The sequence below is a fragment of the Bipolaris zeicola genome, assembly GCF_000523435.1.
Source record: "Bipolaris zeicola 26-R-13 unplaced genomic scaffold scaffold_220, whole genome shotgun sequence".
Classification (NCBI taxonomy): domain Eukaryota; kingdom Fungi; phylum Ascomycota; class Dothideomycetes; order Pleosporales; family Pleosporaceae; genus Bipolaris; species Bipolaris zeicola.
In genome coordinates this window covers 1-19,192 of record NW_006912269.1, presented here as the reverse complement: position 1 = coordinate 19,192, position 19,192 = coordinate 1, and the positions used below count along the sequence as shown (strand labels likewise).

The 19,192-nt window shown below is 48.6% G+C and overlaps 8 protein-coding genes across 8 annotated transcripts; 5 read left to right on the top strand and 3 right to left on the bottom strand.

The window, feature by feature from the left end:
• Window positions 1-22: 22 nt before the first annotated feature.
• On the bottom strand, window positions 23-175 carry COCCADRAFT_106947 (uncharacterized protein; the record flags this gene model as incomplete). The annotated part of the gene is made up of 1 exon (XM_007718233.1): window positions 23-175. The coding sequence occupies one exon, from the start codon at window positions 173-175 to the stop codon at window positions 23-25; it is 153 nt and encodes a 50-aa protein (XP_007716423.1).
• Window positions 176-485: 310 nt separating this feature from the next.
• Window positions 486-2,000, bottom strand: COCCADRAFT_106957 (uncharacterized protein; the record flags this gene model as incomplete). The annotated part of the gene is made up of 3 exons (XM_007718232.1): window positions 486-631; window positions 693-921; window positions 972-2,000. The coding sequence occupies 3 exons, from the start codon at window positions 1,998-2,000 to the stop codon at window positions 486-488; spliced, it is 1,404 nt and encodes a 467-aa protein (XP_007716422.1).
• A 647-nt stretch (window positions 2,001-2,647) lies between these two features.
• COCCADRAFT_106961 (uncharacterized protein) lies at window positions 2,648-4,211 on the top strand (the record flags this gene model as incomplete). Its single annotated transcript, XM_007718231.1, has 3 exons — window positions 2,648-2,742; window positions 2,795-4,087; window positions 4,139-4,211. 3 exons carry the CDS (start codon window positions 2,648-2,650, stop codon window positions 4,209-4,211), a joined length of 1,461 nt encoding a protein of 486 aa, XP_007716421.1.
• A 1,233-nt stretch (window positions 4,212-5,444) lies between these two features.
• Window positions 5,445-7,508, top strand: COCCADRAFT_8491 (uncharacterized protein; the record flags this gene model as incomplete). Its single annotated transcript, XM_007718222.1, has 3 exons — window positions 5,445-5,532; window positions 5,636-6,206; window positions 6,269-7,508. 3 exons carry the CDS (start codon window positions 5,445-5,447, stop codon window positions 7,506-7,508), a joined length of 1,899 nt encoding a protein of 632 aa, XP_007716412.1.
• Window positions 7,509-9,970: 2,462 nt separating this feature from the next.
• COCCADRAFT_106975 (uncharacterized protein) lies at window positions 9,971-11,110 on the top strand (the record flags this gene model as incomplete). The annotated part of the gene is made up of 4 exons (XM_007718230.1): window positions 9,971-10,503; window positions 10,600-10,705; window positions 10,786-10,912; window positions 10,989-11,110. 4 exons carry the CDS (start codon window positions 9,971-9,973, stop codon window positions 11,108-11,110), a joined length of 888 nt encoding a protein of 295 aa, XP_007716420.1.
• Window positions 11,111-12,493: 1,383 nt separating this feature from the next.
• Window positions 12,494-13,623, top strand: COCCADRAFT_40324 (uncharacterized protein; the record flags this gene model as incomplete). Its single annotated transcript, XM_007718229.1, has 3 exons — window positions 12,494-12,958; window positions 13,001-13,418; window positions 13,586-13,623. 3 exons carry the CDS (start codon window positions 12,494-12,496, stop codon window positions 13,621-13,623), a joined length of 921 nt encoding a protein of 306 aa, XP_007716419.1.
• An 815-nt stretch (window positions 13,624-14,438) lies between these two features.
• COCCADRAFT_29615 (uncharacterized protein) lies at window positions 14,439-15,041 on the top strand (the record flags this gene model as incomplete). The annotated part of the gene is made up of 3 exons (XM_007718228.1): window positions 14,439-14,597; window positions 14,652-14,748; window positions 14,797-15,041. The coding sequence occupies 3 exons, from the start codon at window positions 14,439-14,441 to the stop codon at window positions 15,039-15,041; spliced, it is 501 nt and encodes a 166-aa protein (XP_007716418.1).
• A 589-nt stretch (window positions 15,042-15,630) lies between these two features.
• Window positions 15,631-17,305, bottom strand: COCCADRAFT_40322 (uncharacterized protein; the record flags this gene model as incomplete). The annotated part of the gene is made up of 4 exons (XM_007718227.1): window positions 15,631-16,055; window positions 16,102-16,438; window positions 16,486-17,027; window positions 17,083-17,305. The coding sequence occupies 4 exons, from the start codon at window positions 17,303-17,305 to the stop codon at window positions 15,631-15,633; spliced, it is 1,527 nt and encodes a 508-aa protein (XP_007716417.1).
• Between the last annotated feature and the right edge of the window lie 1,887 nt (window positions 17,306-19,192).

Here is a 19,192-nt window from a genome sequence, read left to right as displayed (position 1 = left end):
TTGGATTGCCATATGAACGGGCCTAAAAGCAGAGCAAATTACTGCGCTGTATGGAGCCACGGGAGAAGCAACGGGTGTCGTGGGGCTGAAAATGGTGCAAGAAGATAAGCGGAATGCGTAAGAGTATGGCGAGCGGGACGCTGCAGGCGCAATTGTCAAGTCTTGGACACCACATAATTAGTAGGCGTGGGGGACCGTGCTCAACAACGTGGGCGAGACGACAGGCCCATGCGACGGCTTGCACACGGCATGCCGGGACTCTTAACCGATGTGCGGGGACTCGGGCTTCACAGATGAGTAACAGCAATTCCCAAGCAACGCGTTATTCGACATCAGACAAGCGAGACAGCATGAACGGATAATCATCATGGGTATCACCTCAACAAGCTACATAGCCAACTGCTCGGCCTAGTCAACGGATCTATGGTACAAAGAGTATTAGAAGGCGGGATACTGTGAATGCCACCAAAATTGTGGCTACCTGATTACACGGATGCAGGCATGCCCAGCCGGAGCGCAAGCAGCGCTCGCACGTCGGTGACATATTGCAAGCCTTCGAGCAGTGGGATGAGATGCAGCAGGTCGTGATCTGTTGGGTCGCTGATCCAGCCTTCGATGGGAATGGCATTATCTAGTTTCGTCGTTAGTCACGGTACAACCTTGCAGACGCCCGAGCTGGGGGGACCTCTTACCTGGGTGGAAGACGTAGCTCAGGGGGCTGTTGTCAAGTATCATAACCTTGCTCAGATCTGGCTCGACCTGGGCAAGATCCTTGATGTAAGCCCCGTTGCGAACAGTGCAGTGCTGTCGGTAATATCGTCCTGCAAAGTACTTGCGCTCCACCTCCAGCCAATCAATCACGGGATCAGCATACTCTTGAACGGATGCGGTAAATATGATCAGGTTGTACCATTTGCTGACCTAGTTTACATGTTAGCTACGCCCTGGCAAGGCCAGGCAAAACTCCTTACCTTTTTCAAGAAGTCGTCGCAGTACGGCCGCTTGTGGACGTAGTACAAGAGCGGCACCTGGGGACCAATAACCTGTCCATCCGCGCCGATAGATGCCTGCAGTTTTACTTCTACCATGTGACCAGTCTGAAAGCGGCCGCCATTGACTATACTGTGAATCAAAGTTTCATCAAGATCAATGATGAGTGTTTTTTGGTGTGGACCGACGGCCGACGTGCCTTTGGCCGAGTAGGATGGCTGACGCCGTGGCACCAAGGGGCGCGGGGGCTGAGGCGCTCTTGGGAATTTGGTCAATTGTTTGGACGATGCGGTTGCCGGGCCGGTGGGCGATTTGAGCGAAGCAGCGGCCTCGGACGAAATGGAGTTGCTTTTGGAAGACTGTGCCTTTTTTGCTGCCTTTCGTTGTCTCAACACGTCCTCGTTGTGGTGCAGTGTAATGCGGATCGACCGTTTTGCGGGAGCGATTTCGTCTGCGCGCGATAAGGCACTTGATTTGGAGCGCGTGTGTTGCGAGGGGCTATCCCAGTCTCCGCCGCGCGAGGCAGGTCTTTCGGTCTCCGAGTCGGATGTCATGGCGGTGGACGTGGATGCGATAGATAGGGAGCGCCGCGAGGGTTGCATGGTCATGGGCTGGGCAATGCTCGAGCTGCGACCTTTGCGCATGGCCTTCTCGTTGCTGTCGGTAGCGGCCGAGGCTCGCGCTGCGTGTGCGCCTACTTTCTTCCGGCGTCGGCGTGTAAAGGTGCGCGAAACGTGATACACAGGGGCTAAAAAGGAAAAGTGGCCGTCCTCGTAGTAGAAGCAGGCAATCAAGTACTGGCCGGTATAGACAAAGGGGGTCGCCAGCACGCCCACGATAGCAGTGAGGCCATCGGATAACAGCTGCGGGTACAGCCACCGTCTTCGCCGCGTCGTGTCGTCGTAAGGTCCCTTCTGGGATTGTTGGAGGAGCGGTGATTTCTCGTTGGATCCGGATGCGACGGCTTCCGTCGTCGAGGAACCGGAGCCGTTGCTCCTGTCGGCGCCCATCTTGCGCGTCTCGCTCTATGCAGCTACTGCACTCGCATCGTCAGACCGAGTCGAGGGAGAGGGCTGGGGTGCGCGAATGGCGAGGATTGTGGGGTAGCGTGATGGCCGGGGGGCTGTTGCTCCTGCTGCTTGCTGCCTATGTCTTTGTTCGCAGACGGGAGTGGCGCTGAGATGGACGAGCAGTGGGAAGACCACACAAAGCCTGCTGGGTCGGCGAGGGAATCTCTATGCTGACGCTATGAAGTCTAGAAATAAGGCCGAGGCGAGGACGGAGAGGCTACAGACGGTTATGTATGTAAGCAGGAAAGGTTGGGGATGATGCCAATGACGACCGAACAGCTGGAGAAGGGCCGTGGCCAATCGGAACACGCATAGCTCAATTTGGCGACGACTCATAACTTGGGTTCACGCAGTCTTGAACAAGCAATATTCCGCTACTGTGCCCCTTACGCGACACAAGCGTCTGCAGTGTCTAGATCGCCTGAGTCTTTTGCTTCTAGACATCTTTTTGCATTTCCCAAGGAAAAAGAACTGCACCAACAACTGAACAGTCATCCAAGAGACACCCCCACCACCCCCACATACGCGCGCTATACACTTCGAAATCTTGAACAACACCACCTTTTCAGTGTGCGGAAATTGCCAGGATGCAGGGCGCTACCATTCAGGCACCAGGCCTGTCCACATTCCTCAAGTCGCTCAAGAGCACGCCGGTAGATGCCTCGGTTGAGCACTTTACTTCGTTCGTTTCTTCATGGCATAGTGCGAAACTACAGCTGACCGGTCTACGATAGACTCCTCAAGCGCCGCCAGATTCGAAACTCAAGACCTTGCGCCATTGCGACGACAGCCTTGCTACTGCGCGTAGTGGGCGAGTTCAAGGGAAGAGACGCTGCTAAACTCATCGAGCGCATCAAGCAAGTCGGCCGGCGACTGACGTCAGCCCAACCAAGAGAAGTTGTAGTAGGAAACATTGTGCGGCGTGTACTTGGGCTGGTACGTGAAGTCGTCGACGAGCATGCGGATGGACAAACACCTACGGGGAGCGACCGAGGCAATGCGACACCACACGCCCACGCCTCGCACGATTCGCTTCACAGGCCAGCACTTCAGTCGAGCATATCCACCTTTAGCCCTCTCAGACATGCCGTAGCAGAGCCCATGCCCGCAGGCGGCTTCACAGACAACGCTTCCGATGCCAGCGAACCCTCAAGACGGCCCCCGCTGCTCACCTCGCACACTTCGTACGCACCGGCATCAGCTGCACCTCTAGTACACTCGCTCTTCGGCCTCTTCTCCCAACCAGCAGACACACCTTCAGCTACTAGCACACCGACAGGGCAAGCATCTCCCACTGGTAGGAGCAACCTGACTGCGCTCAATCTCGAGCGACTTGCAGGCATGGAGCGAAGTCAGAATCTTGATCTCAAGGGTGAGGTCATGGAGGGCATACGAGAGTTGCAAGACGAGCTGGAAACATCAGACAAGCAAATTGCCGAAGTTGCCCTCGAGCACATCCACGCCAACGAGATCATTCTCACTCACACTGCCTCCACAACCGTTCAAAAGTTTCTCTTGTTCGCCGCACGAAAACGAAAGTTTACCGTTGTACACGCCGAGACGTATCCTGACGACCACACTGCTACACATGGAATCCTGCTTACTGGCAAGAAGCGCGAGGCCAACCCAGACGATGATGAGGACGATGACAAGTGGAAGCCACTCACTGACGCCGGCATCCAAGTCTACGTCATCCCAGATTCGCACGTATTTGCAATTATGTCGCGTGTCAACAAGGTCATTTTAGCTACACACACAGTTCTGGCCAACGGTGGTCTTGTTGCAGCCGCTGGAGCACATATGATTGCAAAGGCAGCCAAGGAGCATCAAACACCAGTGGTAGTGCTTAGCGGTGTTTACAAGCTCAGCCCTGTTTACCCTTTCGACATTGACGAGCTCATCGAGTATGGCGATGCTGGCAGTGTAGTGCCTTTCGATGACGGCGAGTTTGTAGACAAGGTTGATGTTGAGAATCCGCTCTACGACTACGTCCCTGCGGATCTTGTGGATCTCTACATTACCAACCTGTAAGCTGCCCCCTGCATTTATTTGATTGGATCAATAGCTGATTATTACAGTGGCGGACACGCACCTTCATATCTCTACCGCATTGTCGCAGACCACTACCGCTCTGAGGACATCACTTTGTAGTTTACAAAAAGTGATAGCTGACGCTATCACACCGCTGATGAGAAGGCAAAAGTCTCTCATCAGCCACGGCGCAATTGTTGAAAAGTAACTAGTACCAACAGCCGTTGCCACAGGCATGCCCCAGCGTCCCACGAATTATATCCTATTCCATTTCTCAAGGAAACCAATCAAGACACGCAGTTGATGCACCCAACACTGTGCCCCCATGCCTATTCGTGTACTCCAATGTCCTACCTATGTGTGCGCCCCGAAATAGAATAACACAGTCTACACACCCGTCCTGCAACATACCCGATTGGCCCGCCCTCCTTCGTGCCCTTTTTTTTCCTCCTTGCATTACAATACGCCCGCCGGCCATGGCCAACCGCCCACCCAATTGGTCACGGCAGGCCCCATCAGCGCGTGCCCTTCGGCCCTGAGCAATCCACACCCTGACACAGAACTTGCCTGTTCCGGCAATTCTCGCACAAATGGGGGGGTGGGTTCGGCACGGCAAAGGCAAAATCAAGGGGACGCCTTGGGATTGGGGGGGTGCCGCTGGCGCAAGCCGCAAAGACTTGTGGCGCTGCCGCCTCTTGTTGCTTTCTTTCCTTTTTGGTTAGGCCTTTTCTTTCGTGGGTGGGCGACGGCGAGGGGCTTGTGCGGTGGGCGGGCGGTCGTTTTATTAGTCCGGGGGGTTGCGAGTGGCTTGGCCCGGCCTACGGCGAAAGCATGTGTGGTGACGTTATGTGTGTGACATTTTGATTTTGGGGTTAGTAAGAGAAGGGTGGGTTGGGGTTTTCTTGCTATGTTCTAGGAGAGGGGGATTTTTCTCTGGGTGAGTGCTTGTGTTTTTCCTGCGACAGGACTCCGTTTAGAATACTTGTTACTACTGATGGTCGGAGGGTATAGTGATGTACATCCTCGTCTTTAGAACACCATGCTTGTGTGTTATCTGTATTACGTAGAAACACTACTGTATACGTGTCGCGGATGCACAGATAAAAGACATGCATCTTTTGTGTCTTTCTCTGTTTGGCCACCTTGCGCATCTGCGGCTCGTTGATAGTGTAGGGCTTATCGTGCAGTTGTACATATGTACCTGCCTTGTTTCGTACATTACGTATGCGAGAAAAGTGGGCGCGCGTTGTCGTGTTGGGCATCTTACTACTGATAGATCATCAGCTGGAGTCTCGCCAGGATATCATTTGCTGTCGGTGAAAAAAGCCACACATTTCTTTTTCCAGGTACACAATGTCGTTTCTCAAGCTCGAGGGGCTGCACGTTTTCTGTACGGGTGCCGCGGGCGGGATTGGAAGTGCGATTGTGGAGGAATTGTTAGGTATGTGACGAGTCAATTACAATGCGCAGAAAATTGTACATGCTGTAGTTTCTTCTACAAAGCAACGATGCTACACTTGAAATAACTACTAACAAGAAAATAGCCCAAGGCTGCAAAGTCACGGCGCACGATCTTGTTCCGAACCCTCTTGCCTCCACCAATCCCAACCTCTACTGTATCCAAGGCGACATTAGTTCTGAATCTTCTATCCAAGACTCAATCGCGAAAGCCGTTAGTCATTTCTCCCAACCAATAAGTATACTCTGCGCCAACGCGGGTATCACGGATGAATCTTGCAACTACCCTATTTGGGACATGCCCAGCGACCTGTGGGACCGCACCTATGCCGTCAACGTCCGCGGCACCTTCCTGACTATCAAGCACTTCCTCAAATCAGCCGAAACATACCAAACTGAGACTGGCAACGAGATTGAAAACCTGAGTATCATAGTGACCGGGTCCGAATGTGGGGTTTTTGGTCAGGCGGGACATGTCGAGTATGCGAGCGGAAAAGCGGGACTGCAGTATGGACTTGTGAAGACGGTTAAGAATGAAATTGTAAGATTGAATGCAAAAGCGAGGATCAATGCCGTAGCGCCGGGTTGGGTGGATACCAAGTTGATTGAGGGAAGACTGGATGATCCGAAGGAGATGTGGAGGGAGGCTCAAGCTACGTATGTACCGAAATCTTCTGTTACGTTCGAAAGGGCTTGCAACCATGTACTAATATATTTAGTGTGCCATTGCGAAAGATTGCACAGCCAACGGATGTGGCGAGAGCAGTGGCTTTCCTAGCTAGCCACCGTGCAGCAGGCCATATCTCGGGTCAGTGCATTTCTGTGGACGGCGGCATGGAAGGGCGCATCGTGTGGTCGGAAGACGAAATTCGCAAATCGCAAAACACTGCTGCTGAGCCTGAAATACCAACTACAGATGTTGTCGAAGAGACATTTGGCACTGCTACTCAAGGCGTTTCTCTAACTAGCAGAGATGCCTCAGCCTTGGCCGCTCCTCTGGCTTCGCCCTTGAGCGCTCCTCATAGCAGTTCCAAGCCAAAGATCAAAGTCCTACTCTCAGTCGACTTTGATGCTGTATCTGGCTGGCTAGGAACTGGCCAAAACCCGTCCAACAACCTCGCGGACTACAGTTCAGGCTTCTTCAGCGCCTACGTCGGCGTCCCGCGTCTACTCCGACTCTTTGCAAAATACGACATATCAAACAAGACAACATGGTTCATACCCATGCACAGTGCAGAAAGCTTTCCCAAAGAATTTTCGTCAATCAAAGAAAGCGGCGCAGAAATCGGATTACACGGGTACTGTCACGAGGGGGCGCCTCAACTCACAGCAACCCAAGAACGCGAAGTCCTCGAACACTGCATAAGCCTATACCAGGAACTCCTCGGCAAGCGACCGCTGGGCTACCGCGCACCACTTTACCAACTGCGCGAAAACACAATCGAGTTGCTGGAAGAATACGGATTCCTCTACGATTCCAGCTTATCTCACCACGACAGCAAGCCATACTACATCCCCAAGTTACCTCCAATCGAAGTGCCTAGCTACACCGACACCGCATCAGCAAAAGACTGGATGAAGCCGCTGCCCAGTGCCGGCGCGCCAACATCCAAATCGCTCGTTGAAATCCCGGCGAATTGGTATGCCGAGGATATGACGCCTTTGCAGTTTTTCCCCAACACACACAATTCACAGGGCTATGTTGATGTTCGTGTCATTGAGAATATGTGGAAGGATAAGTTTGAGTGGATTAGGGGCGAGGCTGAGGAAGGGCTAAGAGGGGGTGATGATGTGGTTTTCCCGCTGGTGCTACACCCGGATACCAGTGGTATGGCGCATGTTGTTGGCATGGTGGAGAGGGTGGTTAAGTGGTTGAAGGAGTTGGAGGGTGAGGGGGTGGTGGAGTGGTGTACGTATGCTGAGGTTGCGGGGGAGTGGAAGGAGAGGAATGCTGTGTGAAGTTTTGAGATGATACCTTTTGTGGTATGTCTACTCTTAGCTTCAATAGTAATTGAGGTATATTTCTTTTGCTGCTGTTTTAGCAATGATATCTCAGGAATTTGCAATCGCATTGGTAACGTGTTCTTCAACGCCAGTCCATTCCATATACAGCTATCTGCGCAAACCTTTGCTTCTCCAGCACTGGTTTAACTTTGTTTCCTCTCCCTGTCCCTATCAAAAAACAAAAACGACTATGCATTGCTGCCCTAGCAAGCGAGAGCGACTTTGGGACTTGAGCCGTGTCAGCTGATTATGCATTCCTCGTTCTAGTAATATCTAGTTAGATCCCTGTTGTATCGTCACTTCACATACCCCTGGTGACTTCGTATTGCCTTGATAAATTTCCCAGCAAGATGCTGACTTCCCCTCTTTGTCCACGAAATTGTTTCATCAGCTTACGTTCGCGTGTAGCTAGTTGAATGAATATCTACATCTTACGTAGTGTTCAATAGCTGTGAGTTGTAAGTCAACATCAACACTGTCTTTTTACCATCACTTTTCGATGCTTTTTTTTCACAAAACAATTGCAAGTTTAAAGTTTCATGCTCGTTGTGGTGAATAACTGAATGCCGGCGACAAGGATGCCAAAGGCCTCTGATATTGTTGCAAAGTGCTAGGGTCACTTCAACCGTCTTACATGCTCTTTCGCGTACTACTCCAATCAGGTGTGAGAATAGGCCAACGTGTCTCTATGTCTTACTGCCCGAGGGCCGATGTCGTCTTACGGGACTAGGTACTACGGCAGCACTGACATAAGCTTTGTGCAAGCTATGCCATGGCGCGGGTGGCAAGTCTTTCGTCATTCGCACTGACTACTTGGGAAATTTTCCGCACTACTGCAACAAAGAATGCTTTTCCCAGCGTGTTCTCAAAATGTGATGTTTGGCGTACTGAAAAAGAAGGATTTCAATAAGAGTAGAGTCTTGTGCTTGAAGACTGAGACCAGTACTACACAGATAAGAATGGTCGCAACTTGAAAATGGTTAGCAGATGATGACTGAAATCAAGTTGACTGGGTAGCATACCAAGCAAGCCCCAATTGAGCCCAAGGCTCTACATATCTACACCGGGGTGCTGCCCCTGTCCCCGAGTATATGCCGGTGGAGATGCCGTGACGACACTTGTGCCTGCAGGAGATCGCTCACATATCCCCACCCCCACATTTTCCAAAATTGGCTTTGTCGAAGATCAACCTGGGGCTCTGCAACCGCACTGTACACACGATTTTCACAAGGTTAATTCTCAAGAAGTTGATGATGAATTGTAGGCTCAAGTCTCCCATCTGTCGCATGTTGCTCTCTCTGTGACCCAGCCCACTCGTCAGTCAAGATACACGAGAAACTGATCTGTGCAGCTTACACACTTTTCCCGCGTACCACGAAGTATATACCCAGGTCAGTGCCTAGTAAGACAGGGGTATACATATCAAACAGGTTAACACCAGAAAAGCTTAGCTCGGATCAGAGAGCTCACTACCAACATACCCATCAGATATTGTCAGGGCTCCCCATGGAAAACGGTGAGATGGATTTGAACAAACGAATGGTTAGGCGATGTTGAGCGTATCTATGTTTTGGTTAATCGCGCAACTATTCTGTGAGCTTCACAATCACACACTAGGCTTGGAAAAAGTTAAGAAGCTGCAGTATGAGTGACAACCCTGTCTTGCAACTGTACACGTATTGAGTGGTGTAATTAATTACCTTTATCTTTGCCTTGGGAATTTCCATTGCTTTTGAGATATTGTGATTCAGGATCAGATACGCGTGTATGATCGCGTGAGATGGACAACATAGGGCCGAAAAGTACAGCTTCAAGGTCGGGTAGTAGTCGTTCGTAGTAAGCCCGTTCAAAGTCGTGTAAGGTTCGATTGAGAGCAACATTCAAGCCCGTATATGCTGATGCCCTATATGCAAGCGATGATAAGATCTGGTCGTGGGGGTTCACGTTCTGCTATACTGATATACAATTCGACAACACCTGTATACACGTACAAGGGAGATGGTCCATGGAGGCCTGAGGAAAACATCTTTCCCCTTTTGTGGGACGGTTTGAGAACCTCCACGATGAAGTGTTTTTGCCGCTGATCTGTCAATCCCAGTATATGCCATACACGTGCTGTGAAGAGTGTAAACAAGTGGATTGTCGATTGAGCAGGTGATATACGCGTGGGGTAAAGGACGTCAACTACTCGTTGGAAATTGTGCGGCCTGGGAGAAAATGGCACGTTTTGATACAATTGCGTAAGGATTGCGAGATATGCAAGTTGATGTGCGAAGCACGCAACCTCAGTCGGAAGATACGCAGTTCAGCGTGGGAGGGAAATTTATATAAGGGAGTGAAGCACTGCATCAACAACAGCACCACTCACATTGAGATATCAGTTCTAAACAGCAACTTCGGACTCCACCAATCAAGCCATGCGTGTCCTCATTGCAGCCATCGCTCTCTTGAGCATCTTTTCTGACCCCACCTCTGCCCATCCTTCTGTCCTTGACCCCCGAGCCCAAACCAAAAACATCAATATCCCCATCGGCCAGATCCTCCAAAACTCCAAAGTCGAAAAGTCGGGCAAGGGCACCCAGGGCCCTCTCAAATTCAAGGGGACACTCCCCCCAGAGCTCAAATCCCTCTACAAAAGCATGGCCCCCAAGCCTGATCCCCTCAAAGAATCCAAAATGGGCCAGAACGTCTGTCTCGGTGATCCATGCTGCACCAAGTATAACGATGGCAAAGTCACGCCCACGCCCTTTTTCGAGGTCAGCGAATGGAGCCAGCACCTCGGTATCCCGCGCCGCATCTCGGAACCTTTGTGTCCACCTGGCAGCGTGACCAACTCGCGAACGATATCCTACACGTATTCCATCAATGTCAATATCGGCCCTGATCTAAAATTCGGCCCATCTATTTTGGATAAGTTTGGAATTCGTGTCGGCTTTGCTTATACCTGGGGGTAAGTTTTCTTTTTCTTTGCCAGAATAGAGATACACTCTTGAAGGTGTCTTCAGATGGATGTTGCTTGGCTAACTACTTGTGATGCAAATAACAGAACTGCTACGACAGTCGGATATACTGCTGCTTGCACCGATGGCGGCAACTATCCTTGCTATTCTGTGTTCACTCCACGCATTGGTGTGATCAAAGGTTGGGGATATGTAAGTTCTAGAGCCACGTAATCTTATTTTTCTTCATCTTCCTTGCTATTTTTACTAACGCTTCTTCTCTGCGCCGGTAGATTGCAAACGTGGGCACGGGCGGTTTTATCTGTTCCAAAGGGCCCAGGTCGTTCATCGAGATTCACGTACCGGTTGTGCCATCCGATACTTGCAATGGAGGAGACAGAAATCCATGCGGACCTTCTGGTAAGACGGTTCTTTTTCTACAGTCATGGAAACAAAAGAATTGGGTCGTTTCGGAGACTAATTGGTGTTTTGATAGGCGTCTACGATCATTGCTTTGCGACAGGACCGCAGGCGGCTGCCCTGTGCCCTCGCAGCAGTTTGGACTTGAAGCATCCACCCTCGCGATCCTGTCCTAATGGTATTACCGGGCAGCCGTAATAGCAGCGGCCATTCTCAGCCGACTTTCCTCGCTCTCTAAAGGCATACTGTATGCGTGTGTGCCAATTTTGAGATTTAAGACCATACAGATTAGCTTCCGTCAACAAATCTTAGGAGGAAGTCGGCTATACCGTGATGGAGTGCGAGGTTTACTTATGGTGAAGTAGGGATAATGCCTTAGGACTAGATGCTGGCGCACTCAATTAGTCGTTGTGTGCTTGCAGCCTCCCTTAAGAAGACATCAAATTTACCTACTTTTACTTGATAAGCATGTTTTTCAACTGTAATAGAATCCTGTCACGACTAGGATTGCGTTAAATACCCTCCTATGTTGTAGTCGCAGAGACCGTAAACACGAACTAGATGAGATAACCATAAGTCTATACACGACTATAGGAGTGACTATCTTAGTAGCTCTTTACATGGCGGATGTCTAAGCTAAGTGGTCTCAAGTAATCGTAGAGGCATATAACGAAACTTGATACGCTGTTGTGTGGCGTTCTTGACCTTGCATGTATGGATGCGACAAAACACAAGCCCCCTCATATGCAGGAGATGTGCCATAGGTATGTAGTTTCCTTCCTGCCAAGAATTATATTACTCGCTACATACACTGAAATCAGAGTTACCATGGTTGTTTGTCCGTATTTTTGCACATATCTTTGCACGTTGCTTCTTGCTTGGAAATCAGTGTTTCCGCCGTTTTTTGCGCAAACCACCCCACTGCCGAATCCTTGTCCTACAAAAATTACCACCAAGTGAGCTCCTGTCTGTTGCAACAGGCCAGGGCGATATTGGGCAGATTTCGAACAAATTCAACCAACCTCCAAGCTTGAATACTCAACAATAGGCCTCACCAAGCCCAAGGTAGTGTACTGAAGTGCATGGAGCGCGTGTTGTAATCTATAAAGACACATTAATTAACCATTGCTAGATTGCTGAGGTCGCCTTAGATAGGCAAGCGTACCACTGCTACCTTGTAAGGATTCTTTTAATCACATCATTCAAGCAGAACAGCCAACTACAATGTCTTTACTCTTTACCTAGTCGACTGCTATCCACACAACTACACCTTGGGATGTCATCAATTAGCGCAATTTTAGATTAACTCCTGTTCCGGAATGACGGAATTACGCCCGTAGATTCAGCATGTATGTATAGTTAGCTACATCTTTTGAGCGTGATCAGTTCGTATGCACAGACAGCTTGTTACAAATGAAGCTTACGATATATTCGCACTAGCACGAAGTATAAGAAGAATACAAGCGAAGCTTTAAGAAGGCACTACTACCAGTCTCTCAATCGCCTTTCAAATTGTGCTTTGCCCGCCTTTACCACCCATTCTTCCGTAACCAAAACAAGTCCGCAGTCAAACCCGCTGAAATGGTTAAGATTGTTTTCGGAGGCTTCTCGTTGTCTGATCAGGCATACTTTAAGATACTAGAAGAGCGCAATCAGGCTGTTAATTTACTTCTCAAGAATGGTGTTAACAATATCGATACTGCACACATTTATCCTGGCTCCGAATATGGCGTCGGCCAGCTAGAGAAGCGGAAGGAGTTTACTATTGATACTAAGCTCCCTGGCGGAAGTATCCCTGGCTCAATCACGAAAGATGGCGTTATCAAGTACTTGCAAGAGTCACTGAGGCGCCTGCAGATTGATCACATTGATGTTCTGTACATCCATACACCCGACGACTCGGTTCCTATTGAACAGACGCTTGAGGGCATCAACGAAGCCTACAAGAAGGGCGCTTTCCGCCGCTTTGGACTAAGCAACTATACCGCTAAACAAGTCCAGGAAGTCTATGATATCGCTAAGGCAAAAGGATACCTACTTCTTCAAGTATACTAAGGCTATCTTAATCTTATTTCTCGTTATGGAGAGACTGAGCTTCCCTCTACGCTTCGCAAGCTCAGTATCAATTTCTACGCGTATTCGGCTATTGCTGGTGGCTTCCTGACCAGGTCAATTGCAGACCTCGACGCAGGTATTGGTCGGTTCAACAAAAATGTCATGGGTGGGCTGTTTAGCATGCTGTATGACCACGAGCACTTGCGCAAGGCGCTATTTACATGGAACTATATAGCTAGGAAAGAGGGAGTGTCAAACGCTGAGCTTGCGTACCGCTGGGTAGCGTATCATAGCGCGCTACATGGCGACGAAGATGGTATTCTTCTTGGTGTCAGTAAGCTATCGCAGATTGAGCAGACGATCCAGGGCATCAAGAAGGGGAAATTGAGCGATGAGGCAGTCAAGGCTATTGAGGTTGTCTGGGAGAACATCAAGAGACATCCCCCAGTGGGTGAAATGAACGATGTGGTGGCATTTGTAAGGGATGCGAGGATCTCCTTGGAGTAAGCATAGGCATAGGTGTAGGCTTCTGAAGAGTGAAACGGTTGGCCGATAGCGCCCGCAATCTGGAGAATTCTCTTATGCTAATATGCGTTTGTATGACACTACTTTGAAAAGATCGTCACTTCGAATTTCAGAATGGAGGGTCCGGGTAGGCCCCGAACGCGCACCGATGCACTTTGTCAAAGGTACGGACAAGATGCCACGACCCAAAGCATCGAGAGGGAGCTTCTCAGCAGGCTTGAAAGAAAAATATGAAGCTGCAGAGGAAATAGGGAAACCAGAATTTTGCTCAGCCTAGCGGCAAAGAAGGGATGTAATTGATGAAGCGTGTAAGTGACTCCACGCCAACCCAATGCCCAGAATGATGCGACTCACAAAATCCATATGAAGATAAAATTTAACTAGCGATTCATATCAGTAGTTTTCACGTGTTCAGGACGACCAGTTTCCCTCAAAATCTCGTGTGTTCGTCTAAGGTAGCCTTGGATAGTCGGCCAAGCCTCGTGACTCATGTACGCAAGGTGCATCAACTCTCGGGAGAAGTTTCATCTTGTTGGAAAATTAATGTTTCGACCGGTGGTGTTGGCTCAAATAAGCTTCGCGGTAGATTTAAGAGAATAGTAGTGACTCACTTATGATAGATTCACTCCAAGTTCCAGGTGAGGCTTAAAGGTGTATGCTACAGTCATAGGAGATCGCTGGAAAAGAGGTAGTCAGTATTAGCAGCCTGAAAAAGGCTACGGCAGGTCATCTTCTTTTGTGGCGGTGTAGTGGTGTGCTGGAAACAGCGGGGAAAGTGAGGGGCGAGCTAGCTGAGTAGGTAGGCAGCAGAGCTGAACAGGCAGCCGTGCTTAGTGACTATTTAGACATTTATACTTCTCCCCTACCCCAGCTACTCAGGGTTGATCTTCTTCCTTCAAACCAATACTCAAGGGCTAAGCGCATACTTGACCTATTGTTCGCAGTCATGGCTAAAGACACCGGAACTGTCTATTTCAACAAAGATAGTGCGGAGTATGGCTTCATGAGCAACATGCATATCGCGCCATTCACCGTTGACGACGTCGAGTACAAGTCTACCGAACACTACTTCCAGGCTGCGAAGGCGCGTCACTTCAAGGACCATGTATATAGAAATCCCATATTTGCCCGTCACTCTTCATGTATTGACCAAGCGTAGGATATTCTGCGCGAGATTCTCGATTGCGACAGCCCAGTCAAGGTCAAGTCCTTTGGAAGAAAAGTGACTCCTTTTGACCTCAACGAGTGGGATGAGCGTAAGTTGTAGTATCCCAAGAACTACATTCCATGCTTATACCGTAGAGTCAAGGAAGTGGTGATGAAGGAAGGCAATATGCATAAATATGCCAAAAACCCTACCCTTCAAGAGAAGCTTCTTGCGACTGGCGACCGCCATCTAGCTGAGTGTAACCCCAGAGATCGTTTTTGGGGAATTGGTGTTGGCAAGGCCAAGGCAGAGGCTGTTGGCAAGTACCCAGGCAAAAATGTTATGGGGCTTATTTTGGAGGATGTCCGAAAACACTTCCGGGAGGAAACTAAGCAAAAATAGCTTCGTAAAGAGATTTTTTCGGGTATATTTCCTTTATATTCCTGCTTAAATGTGGTTTCTCACTCGTGAGGGAAATTAGTCTGCCCTGTACGATGGCTGGTTGGTCTTGAAGAAACCAGGAGCAAGGAGATCTGAAGTGGTAGGAAATGGTCAATAACTGTAGCTCCTGAGCATATTATCGCAAAGAATTATTTCAATAGACGACCGACGCTGCTATCTTGCTTGCAGTGATACTCCGTACCGTAAGCGCCATAAATCCATGGGGGACTAACAGTATTTGAGTAAGCCGATTGGATATTCATAATTCATACATGAGTTGTTTCTTAGTATCAAGGCAGAAGTAAGAAAGGTTTGTAACCTGGCCCTCTATGCGGAGCACGAGCGCGAAGTTCTTGCGTGATTGGGCTCATGGTTTTGAAGCTACTCAGCGTGGGTCCTTGTTCATTTGTCTTCATTTATCACACTATCTAACAGTGCAAAGACTCACTCTACTCTATGGGTGGATCTATCGTCTCACTTCTCCAGTTAAACAATGCTGAAAGAGCCTCTATATTCTCTCCACCAAGCAGGAACTTGATTAGTGCGTTCCTCATTTCACAATCACGCGTATTCCCTTGCTGCTAGCCTTGGGAAGAGGCACGAAGAAACTTCCCGCCATATCCACGTCGCTTCTATCTGTCTCATACAACTCCAAATCTACCAACCTGAACAATCCTGAGAGACCTAGATACATCTCTGCCAACGAAAAATTCATGCCCAGACACATACGCGGGCCCTTGCCAAAGTTGGTCAAATACTTGCTTAGCGGATGTCCAGTGGATGTCATAGGGTTATCTAGCCAGCGCTCTGGGATAAATTTATCCGGATTAGGGAATAACTTTGGATCCGTGACCTGTAGGTAATTTGACATGCTGAATTCTGTACCAGGAGGTATGACGTATTGGTCATACTGAATAACACCCATTGGATTTGTACGTTGAAGTCGATTAGTCAACCCATACGACATACGTAGAGCTGTAGAGGTTAGCTTGGAGTGTTTGAATGTCCGTGAATTGCTTACATTCTTGCACAACCGCGTTTAGGTACGGTAACTTTTCAAGTTTGGTGAGAGGCAGCAGTTCATCAGGGTTAGGCATAGCCTTCTCAAGCTCCTCTCTCAACCGCGCTTTAACGCCTGGCGTTTGCAGGATCCAGAAGCTTCCAACGGTGAGTGCCGTCTTTGTCGTGTCGATACCTGCACCCACAAAACTCTGCGCTTCATGCTCCATCATCTCCTGGGTAAGTTCGCTCCTGCTCATGCTAGACTTGAGTAGCTCGTGGAAGACAGTGCGATGTGTGACATGCTTGTCTGCATCATTTTCGCCAGCCACAATTCGTCGGATCTGGCCTTTCACTTCCTGTATTTGTTCAGCGGGGTGTATGATGTTAGAGATGAGCAACTTACGTGGCGAAATTCAAAGACTGATTTCATCTTAGGGTCTACCATAACAAGGAACCACTCCGGCAGGCCCTGGAGCCACTTTGAAATGGTGGGAAAACATGTTGCAAACGGAAATGAGTAAAGAAAATTGTGGATAGCCGTTGTAAATGGCGACTTGAATTCGGGAAAATCCAAGAAATCGTAGGATAAACCACAGATGTACCAGATGAGTACGTCAGCCACATAGGCACCCCAAGCCTCGTTCAGACATACTACCTTTCCAGTTCCCTTGTATTGCGTCTCGAGAATATTGCACATCTTCTTGATCCGAGAGCTGGTGTAAGGGCTAAAGTCTATGATCTTTTGCCTAGTAAAGAAAGGAGCAACAGCTGCTCTGCGGCGGCGATGATAATCATGTTCGATTGAGTCGACTAAGGCTTGTGGGTGCGCAAGGCGATGCGCCATTTGCGGTAGTTTGTCGTACTTCGACTTGGTATTGAAAAGCTCATTGTAGAACTCTGCATCGCGAATGTGTACCTCCGTTGGTGTAATACGAATAATTGGGCCTTGCCACTGAGGATCAATATGGGTATTGTTGAAATCACTCGTGTCACAACTTACCATATTTTTCATGCCATTCTTCAATCTTGAATATAAATCTTCCTCCCTTTACCACCTCCCAATATGCCTCAACCCAAAAGGTAATTGCAGTAAGCTTGGGGCCCGGTATGTTTGCAATGGGACTAAAGAAGAGACGATATACAACTAAACCAACAAAGTAAAGGAAAATGCCCAATAGGGAGACGATGATTGTGTTTTGGTTGAGAGTTGACAGTACAGCCATGATAACTAAGGCAATTGCTAACACACAAGAATGATGGCTGGCAAAGAAGGGTAGCGTTACTATTTTATATCAGAGTGTTTCGTGATTGGGTTGTGCCTATTCTCGGATGTCTGCGGCCTCGTCAGAAATGCTAGATACTATGTGCTGCAGGATGCGGCCCGATCTAATTCTATAACGAACAACACACTACCTTATCTATATTGTGGTGCATGTCACAGGTTTTGTATGTGGAGACGCTAAGATCACGATCGGGCTCTTCTTCGGATGATTCTATACCTGATCCATGAGAGAGAAATCTTAGAATACTCTTAGTATCGCGACTCTAATTGGTATAGGTTGTACTGTTTATAGTATAGCTCTTACTCTCTACTCCGACCTGTATCATCCCCTTGCTAATGGTCCACACACAAAACTTGTGCCATGTACCACAGTAATCTCTCAAACATCGATACATGTCGGCTGCATTGGTCCTACCCGGACGATATTGAAAAAATGACTCAAATCTGTTAGAAATGCTATTGATCAGCCGGGCTCCGAGACGTCGGAGATAGGGATGTCCACCGATTTGATCTTGCACGGCTCTCGCTTTCATACCATGTATTATACAATCTATTACAAAGTTAATTGCCTATTACATACGGTCGCGGATTATGCAAACTCTATTCAGGCGTACGTATTGGATCTGTGATTTTATAGCTCTTACAAACGCTTTGCTTAACATCCAACAAATGTGCTCTCCAAAGATAGGAGAACTCGCCATGTCGGCCATGTCTAGTACTCAGACCCCCGACATCCGAAGGCCGATGGCCGATGACCGAGGCGCAGAAGCTATCTCCGATATGCAGAACTACGCCCAAGCTTGCCATAGCGAGACAACATATACATATTATTAGACCAGTTCCAAAAAAATTTCGAGGTCGACGTATGCCTGATTGACAAAGCAAGCAATACTCTCATGCAACGACGGCCACCCAACCAAAATCAATGGTGATACGCCAGAAAGCTCGCGACTTCTAAACTTTGCAAAACCATTACGATGATATAATTCTTATTGTTTTCTATGAATGCGGTATGCGTCACATATTAGAGTAATAATTTAAGCAAATGATGACCTAAAGATGAAAGTTATTGAGGCTACAGGCTGTATGAAATATGAACTATTCTAGAGTGCCGGTCCTTTTTTTCTCCACTTGGTAAGGCTTTACAGCAACATGTCCCACTTTTGCATTTGGAGTTATGTATGATGTGTACCAAGTATGCTTTCCATTAAATTCCGAAATCCACCAATAACCGCTATGCGAGCCTCGGAGCTATCATTCGGCTCCGACATATTCGCTCTCATCTACATACCGAGCATGGTAACAGAGAGCCCGGGTTTAATCGGAAAACGTTCGTTTTTCGGAGAAACGAAGTGCTCATGATCTCCACAGACGGATGATAATGGATTTTGTGACTTCTAAGAGTATCATAATCTTGGCTTAGCGGCAAGTGAATAGATTACTGTTCTAGCACTGTATCATAACTCTGGCCTTGCTCTCGGTCAATAATTTTCATCAGATAATAGATAAGATTATAGTACGATCAGATAAGATAGATCATAGTTTTCATCTGATAATAATCATACGACTACTACCGCTCGATTGGGTAATCCGTGAGCGAAGTGTGGGTGTACCACAAAGGCGGATTTGCCTTAGCCACATTTGTACCGGTGGAAACTCGAAACCAGCTCGTATTCTGTCTATGAACATTGATGTTGCACTGCATTTACCTAACATGGCAGGAAGGTTGCAAGATTCACGTGGGGGAGATGGGTTGGGACAGGGTAGGCCAATCACCACGAGCAACTTCACCCAACATACAGTCACCTATCAGAAGTTTGTTCGCGTA